This window comes from Chamaea fasciata, unplaced genomic scaffold, assembly GCF_029207755.1.
Source record: "Chamaea fasciata isolate MVZ Bird 193981 ecotype frontalis unplaced genomic scaffold, bChaFas1.0.hap1 SCAF_10, whole genome shotgun sequence".
Taxonomy (NCBI): Eukaryota; Metazoa; Chordata; class Aves; order Passeriformes; family Sylviidae; genus Chamaea; species Chamaea fasciata.
In genome coordinates this window covers 24422080-24429919 of record NW_027094095.1, presented here as the reverse complement: position 1 = coordinate 24429919, position 7840 = coordinate 24422080, and the positions used below count along the sequence as shown (strand labels likewise).

The 7840-nt window shown below is 59.8% G+C and overlaps 1 protein-coding gene across 1 annotated transcript; it reads right to left on the bottom strand.

The window, feature by feature from the left end:
- Window positions 1–2587: 2587 nt before the first annotated feature.
- On the bottom strand, window positions 2588–4099 carry FOXD2 (forkhead box D2). Its single transcript, XM_066193137.1, is given in 3 exon segments — window positions 2588–3127; window positions 3129–3172; window positions 3175–4099. Coding segments are annotated over 3 exon segments (1341 nt in total). The 5' UTR covers window positions 3968–4099; the 3' UTR covers window positions 2588–2623.
- Between the last annotated feature and the right edge of the window lie 3741 nt (window positions 4100–7840).

The window sequence follows — 7840 nt, the reverse complement described above, 5'->3', positions numbered from 1 at the left end:
CTGCGTTTCACAAACAAACAAGCCAGAAATTATTAAAAAATCGCTACTTCGTATTAAAATAACCAGCCCCCCTTCTGCCAGGCACACAAGCACCACCCAACCTCGCTGCACATCGCTTTCTTCCCTCGGATCCCGTCTCCTCAAAGCAGGCTCGGTTATTAAAAGAGGCTGAACAAAGATAGCCCCGAGAGCAGCTATCAGCGCATTTTAACTTCATCAAAGACTTCGGGGGAGAGGGAGAGGAGGGGTCTGGCACCTTCTAGTAATGAGCTTGTCAGGAACACCCCTGCCAGAGCAATTGAACAATTTGCACACAAGCAAAAGAAAAGGAGAGTGGAGGGAGGGAGGAAGGGGAAATGCTACAAAAGCCCCTTCAATTTCCAACCATGTGCTTGGCAATCTGGAAAATAGATTCATTGGCCTCCTCTTTTCTCCCATGTCGAGTCTTGTAGCCCCTTTTGTAGGAGCTGGACATGAAAGGGAGACAACCAAGTGCCGGACACGAAGATCGCTTTTCAAAAGCAAATGTGTGTGAAGGCGAGATGTGAGACCGCTCGCTGCGGGGAGGCGGCACGTTCAGGAACAACATCAACAAACTGCGCGGAGGTTCGAGGTGGCACAGACAGGGGCAGCGGAGAGGGGATAAAAAAAGGGATGAGTGGGGGAAGAGAAAAGAAAAGCGGATCCCCCCCTGCTCCCCGGCGCACACCGCCCGGCTCCTGCTCCTGCCTGAGCCCCGGAGGGCCCCGCACAAAGCCCCGCTGCCCGGGCACCGGCTCCGTCCCCCGCTCCCTGCCTCGTACGGATCAGCTTTTTTTTTTTTCTTTTTCTCCTCCTTCAGCTGGCTGCCCGGTCAGAAAGGCCTCGATTCTTTCGATCAGGTTCCCTGCCAACAAACAAACCAAAGAGCCACGTTTGGTCCCTGAAATAAATAATTTTGGAGGGGAGAAGTTCGGAAGAGAAGGGAGCGCTTTAAGATGTTTATTTACTTTGTAAGTTGTTGCAAAATTTAGGCAGAGATCAAGTTTCATTGGGTCATTCAAATACTGCAGGCCCAAGGGGGATGTGTATGCGGGGGGGAAACCCTCCAACTTATTTTCTCATGTGTCAACTTTTCCAAACAAAATAAAAGGAGGTGTTGGGGGGGAGGGGGTGAAGAAGGGAGAACCTTTCTCCCGGCTGCCACCTCCTTCCCCCTGAAGACACACAGAGTACATATATATATTTTTTTAATTTTATATTTTTTTCTAGGAGACACTAAAATCCAAGAAATAAAAAATAATTTTAAAAAAATTTAAAAAGTATCCGGAGAGCTTTTCGCCTGCCGGCCCGTGGACCTACAGCGGGGCCCGGGCGGTGTGGCAGCCCGCAGCCTGGGTAGGGGGGCGGCGCGGAGCAGTCCCTGCCGAACACCCGAGTGTCGCCGGCCCGAGGTTGGGAACCTCTCGCCTCCCCGAGGCCCGAGCGGGGCTCTCGGCTCTCACCGTGACAAAGGACATCGCAAAGAACGATTTGGATTGGTATTTCTTTTTTTAACCAGGTCACAAACATTTATTAATTTACACCAACGGTGGACAAAATTCTGTTGCCTTTTCCACATCAAATTATTCACAGATTCTCTCAATAAAATAGATATGACGGATGCACAACCAGTGAAGAGTTAACTGGACTCCGCTCATTAGCTCCCGAATAATCTATATACAAATAATTACCGATACACCAAAAAACCCACGCACTGAGGGGGTGGGGAAACGGGGATTAAAAAAAAAAATAGTATGGGAATTCTCCAAACTTCCTGACGGATCCGATTTTCTTTCAAACGTGCATTTGAATGTCTAACTGGGGGGGAAAATAAAAGGAAAAAGGAAAAAAAAAATAAACCGCAGTCCTGAGTTTCACCGACTTCTCTTCTTCTTAAAAACAAAGAAACCTTAAACAGTGCCTTTAAAAACCAAACCCGACGCTTCAAAGAAACTAAAAATAAGATCGGACCATTAAAACATTTTCTTTGAGAGCAGGGGAGAGACAGACACACATGGCAAAACCACCCGGCAGAGAGAGAGAGACTCGCAGGAACGAAAACGCGCTCGCTGCGACCGGGGGCGTCCGCAACTCCCCTGGCCGCTTTCCCAGGCGATCTGGGGGAGCTCCGCGGAAAACCCGCACCTCTCAAAGGAAACATCGCCGACCCTAAGACCGTTTCGTTCACCACATGCCCCCCCTCCGCCCCTCACAAGACATTGCGTGTTCAACGAGCCCAGGTCCCAGCTTATGTTACGGCCACTTTATAAATACGCTTTGGCACTTGTAGGACCAAATCGTGTTATTCTTTCCCTCCTCCCGCCCTCCCGATTTATTGATTTATTTTTTTTTTCCCCGAGTAGAGATAAACAGATCTGGATGCCGCTGAGCCTGGAAATAAAGTAAAAATTAAAAAAAATAAAAAAGGAAATATTTCCTACCTTAAAACACAACAGGAGGAGATGGGGGGGGGGGGGGGGACGGGGAGAGGGAAGGGGAGCAGTTTCGGAGGAGCGGAGGAGAGCTGGAAAGGGGCCGTTTGCTTCGCGACTCTCCCCCCCCCCCCCCCATCCCCCTCCCCTTCCCCAGTCCCCAGCACACTTTAAAAATGACAGCTGCTGAGGGTTGTGATTTTACTGGAAAAGTTCTGGGCCGGCTGGAGGAGCGGCTCGTGTGCCAGGCTGACCTGGGGCTGTGCCGGGGCCAAGGCGGGGCTGAGCACGGCCAGGACCTGAGCCGGGGGGCCCGCCTGGCCGGCGGGGTAGGGCGCGGCGGGCGCGACGCTGGGGTTGGTGCTGGGCGGCGGGGGCACGGCCCCCCCGATGATGTTGTCTATGGAAAAAGAGGGCCGGGAGGGGTGGTTGGTGCCGCCGTTGCCGCCGCCGCCGCCGCCGGCGGGCGAGGGGTCCGGCTTGAGGGTCTGGAGGAGGGCGGCGGGCAGGGCGGTGGGGCTCAGCTGGGGGTGGTAGAAGGACTTCCTGCAGTTCAGCTCGCCGCCCAGGAAGGAGGGCAGCCCCGAGGCGGCGGAGAAGACGGAGGCGGCGGCGGGAGGCGGCGGAGCCGGTAACGGGCAGTGCGGCGCCGGGAAGGGGAAGGCGCCCGCGGCGCCGCCGCCTCCGCCGGCGGGATGGTGGTGGTGGTGGTGGGGGTAACCCTGGAGCTGCAGGCCGTAGTTGTAGCCGTATGGTCCGTAGGCGAAGCCGGGCAGGAAGGCGGCAGGGTCGGCGGCCCCGGCCCGCAGCAGCAGCTCGGGGTGCGGCGGGTGCAGCTGCTGCTGCCGCTTGAAGCGCTTCCTCCGGCGCAGGAAGCTCCCGTTGTCGAACATGTCGGCGGACTCGGGGTCCAGCGTCCAGTAGTTGCCTTTGCCCGGGTTGCCGGGCTCCCGGGGGATCTTGACGAAGCAGTCGTTGAGAGAGAGGTTGTGGCGGATGCTGTTCTGCCAGGCGGGGAACTTCTCCCGGTAGTACGGGAATCGCCCGCTGATGAACTCGCAGATCTCGCTCAGCGTCAGCCGCTTCTTGGGGCTCTGCAGGATGGCCATGGTGATGAGGGCGATGTAGGAGTAGGGCGGCTTCACCAGCGGGTTCTTCCCCCCCGCGCCGCCGCCGCCGCCGCCGCCCGCGGGCGCCTTCTCCCCGGGCGCGGCGCCGCGGGCGCAGGCCGGCTCCGAGCCGCCGGCGGGGGACAGCCGCTCCGGGGACCCCCCCATGCGCGCCTTGGCCGCCCCGCTCCGCGGCAGCGCCAGCCCCAGCGGATCGCCGCCGTCCTCCTCGTCCTCCTCCTCCTCGTCCTCGTCGTCCTCTTCCTCCTCGCTGTACTTGCCCCCATCCTGGGGCGGGCCCACCACGTCGATATCTGCGTCCTCCACCTCGGAGAGCGGCTCTTCCTCCGGGGAGCGCTCGGACATGATCCCGCAGCCGCCGCCGCCGCTGCTGCCCAAAGTCATTGTTGTGCGGCCGGGGCGGCCGGGGCCGGGCTGTCCCCCCCACCTAGCGGCGGCTCCCGGGATGGGCCCGGGGCCGTGCCGGAGGGCTGCGGCCGCCGCTGGGACTCCGCGCCCCGGCGCCGCCGCTCCGCTCCGCGCCCCGCTCGCCGCGCCGCTGCTGGCGGGGCCGCGGTGGTGGCTGCGGGGTGGTGGCTGCGGAGGGAGGGGCGGCGGAGGGGGGCGCGGGGCGGGGGCGGGGGGACGGGGCGCCCGTGGGCTGGGCAGGGCGCTTGGGAGCAGCGATAATAAATAATGGTGATAATGATAATAAAAGGAGAGAAACAGGAGAAAAGAAAAAAGAAAAGAAAAAAAACGTTTATAAAAAAAAAAGAAAAGTGGGGTTTGCGACGTCTCCTTCTCTGGTTGGGGGGAGGGAGGGGGAGGGGGAAGGGAGGGGCAGGGGAAGAGGGAGGGGGGAGGGCAGAAGTGGGGAAGGCGGCTCCCCCCTCCCCACCCCTCCCGGGCTGGGACCCCGTGGAAACGCTCCCACACTGCGCCCGCTGCCAGCGCTCCCCAGGCCTTTATACAGCCGCCCCGGCATCACGTGGCGCCCGCCGTAGCCCCCACGGGGCACGATGAGGGACTGCCCGGCCCGGCCCGGTCCCCGGGGAGCGTGTCCCCCGCCCGAGATGCTTTCGAGGAAAGGCGCTGCCCGCTCCTCTGGCGCTCGGGTGCCCCTGGGCTTCGTCTGGAGCCGGCTGCTATGGGGGCGGGGGGGTGGGGGCAATCGACGCTGGATAAAGCCCCTCCCCGCCCCAAGCGCCCCGCGGTGCTGGAGGCTCTCAGACCCCATTCCTGCGCGATGCGATGGTCGCCTTCCTCGGCGCGGGAGTCCGCGGAGGGTCCGTCCTGCCCCCGAGGGCTGCGTGTCCCCGAAGCTGGGAGTTGAGCTGCAGACCTCCCGCAGCCTCGCCGACAGGGACCCTCACTCTGCCCGGACCGAGCCTCCGGCCCCCTTGAGAGGTCGTGTGAATTTGGGGATCCCCGCTCCCCTTCTCCACGCGCTTACGTCACCGAGACGTCACCGAGGCCGGAGCACCCTGCCTGGAAACCCACCTCCTCCAAGGGCTGCCGCGGAAGGGATGCTGCGCCCGGCAGGTGCGGCCCGGAGGGCGAGGAGCAACGCTCTGCCGAGCCTCTCCCCCCGCCAGAAATTACCAAAGCAAAGGCTGTGCGTGTCCGCGGGGTGCTGGGACCGTACCCGAGTCCTGCATCTCCACCCGGCGCGGCTGGCCCGGCTGGGTACCACTGTGGCGGCCCACCCAGAGTCCGGCCAGGCCCCAGGAACCCTGCGGGAAGGGGAATATCCTGCGGCCTCGGGATCTCCCGTCAGCCGCTCTCCTGCCTCCGCTTTCCTGACGGCTGGCAGGAGGAGGTGGTGGGCAGCAGACACCCACCTTGCCGCGGGCTGCAGGCGAAGCGGGAGAATTTTCTTCCAAACAGAGACACACAAGGTCCCCGGGAGCCACCGCAGTGGCCCCGCGGGTGGCAGAGCCCCGCTGCCCCCCTTGCAGCTGCCCTCGCACAGTCCGCGGAACACGTCCACGGCTGAAGCTGCCCAGCCCGTGTCCCGTAGGTGGCTGTGACAGCATGTTGTCCCTGTCTCTATCGCGGACACTTTGAACCACGCTCGCACTGTTAGGTTTGGGTTTGGTTTGGTTTTTTCCCTCGGAAGCTCTGCAAACACATATCTGCCTTCCCGTGGGAGGATGCTTGGGGAGGGAGGAAGGGGGTGGGTTCCTCCAAGGGGGTACCATGAGGAGATGTCCCCCCGCCAGGGTCACGTTCGGCAGTGTGAGAATCCGCGGTGATGAATTGCCAGTCTCTGCCGTTAACAGGTGCGAGCATTTGGTGATAAAATCTCCAGCACTAATACCGGGGAGCCGGGCCAAACAGCTGCGCGGCCCCGCTTCCAAATGCCGGTCACAATTACTCAAGCCCTAACGACTCGGTGCACAGGCTCGGCGAATTCGCGGGGACCCCGAGGAGAGGGCAGAGGCGGACGTCTCCGTCCGCACATCTCCAGTGGAAGGACCGATTTGAGAGCCAGAGCCTCTGCCCGGAGTCGGTCGCATCCTCCTTCCTCGCCGCCAGCGCGGACATCGGGGAGATTTTCTCGATCGGAGAGGAAAAAGTAGAGGGGAAAACTGTGCTGAGAGTTTCTCGGGAAAGTGGGAAGTCTGTCCCGCGGGCGCGTGTCAGCTCTGTGAGAGCTTTCCTGAGCTTTCACTTTTATACTTCTTCCATGCTCCTAACCTGTGTTCACAACACGTACGCATATATCTCCCTCTCTTATGTTTGCATGTATACATATAGTCAACTATACCTATAATAATTTTCTTTCTTTTCCCGATTTTTTTTTCATATATACACGTATCTATAATTGTCTAACACGGAGAAATGCCTCGGAAATGCCGCATCTTTCCTACCAACATTGTTTAAACTCTCCGTTCATCAGCCCGGTGGAAAGGCGACGGGAAGAACAAATGGAAGAGAGTGGAGAGGGAAAAGACCCGAGCCGCTTTCCATTTTTATTAAGTAAAATAATAGTTATGCCTCCCCTACATAAACGAAAGTGTCATAAAAAATTCCGAAGCAGCTGCCAGAGATTTCGACCACACACACAACGGGGCGATTGAATTTCCACTTGGTGCATTTCATGGCAGCGAGGAACCGCCGGGAGCTGCGCCTTGTGCCTCTGCAGGGCGGCGAAGGGGAGGGCGGGGGGGAGTGGGACAGCAAAATGACGCGCTGCGAGCGGCCGGGGGCAGAGGACAGAGCCCGGGGGATGCTCCGGGGGAGAGGATGCTCGGCCACCCCCCGCGCCCCGCGGAGCCCGCTCGCAGGGAGGCTGCCTCCCGATCGCTCCGTCTGCAGGCTGGTCCCGCACGGCTCCAAGGGAAACAGATGTGGGTGTCTGCTCCCTGCCCACCCCTGCCCTGCCCCGGCTGCCGGCTCTCCCCCTGTCTGGAGAGGTGGGCAGACCTCGAGGGGAGCCCCCGGCAACGGGGAACTAGGGTGGAGCCGCTTGCTGCTGTACTCATGGTCATAGGGAACCCAGTGAGGTCGAAAATGTACGGGGGAGGCGAGAAGGGTTGATGCGAGGCGCTGTTGATGGGATGCGGCCGGTGCCTTGTCCTGTTCCCGCCTGGACCTGGCTCTCCCGCCCAGCGTCGCGCACCCAGAGCGCCGCAGCTCGAGAAACAGCGTGTCCCGATCCCCCAGCACCAACCAACACGATTTCTGCCCGCTTCAAGGCACAATACGGTCCCCGTTGAAACCGAGGATGACCCACAATGGAATGCGAGAGTGAATGAATCCCCCTCGCTCCGGCTCCGAACGGCTTCTGTTCGCCGAGTCGGTCTCAGCCTCGGCTTTGCCACGCAAGATCGGCTGCAAACAAATCAAAACGAGAAAAAGTGCCTAAACTACACCGGTCCCGAGATGATTTAGAAAAGGGAAACCCTGGACTGAAACAAACCAGATAGTCGGATCCCAGACAGGGTGCACACACACAGACACACAGACACAGACACACAGACACAGACACACACACACACTTCCTGGCCGTGCATCCACACACGGAGCGACGGGCGCGTTTTAATGTGCTCCGGGGTAAGAAGTGATGTGGTCTCCCGAAAGAAAAACCCTATTGATCTACCCCAAAAGATTGCTTTGTCATCGCCCCGCTGAGCCCGGGCATGCTAGGCTGGGAGGGAAGCATTTTTCCTCGGGCAGATTTTTAATTTTTCTGCTCTCCTCCCTGCAGTATTTCCTTACAGAGAGCCTCGCTTCCCGTTTGAACCCAACCCTGCTTTACATTTCACGTTAAAC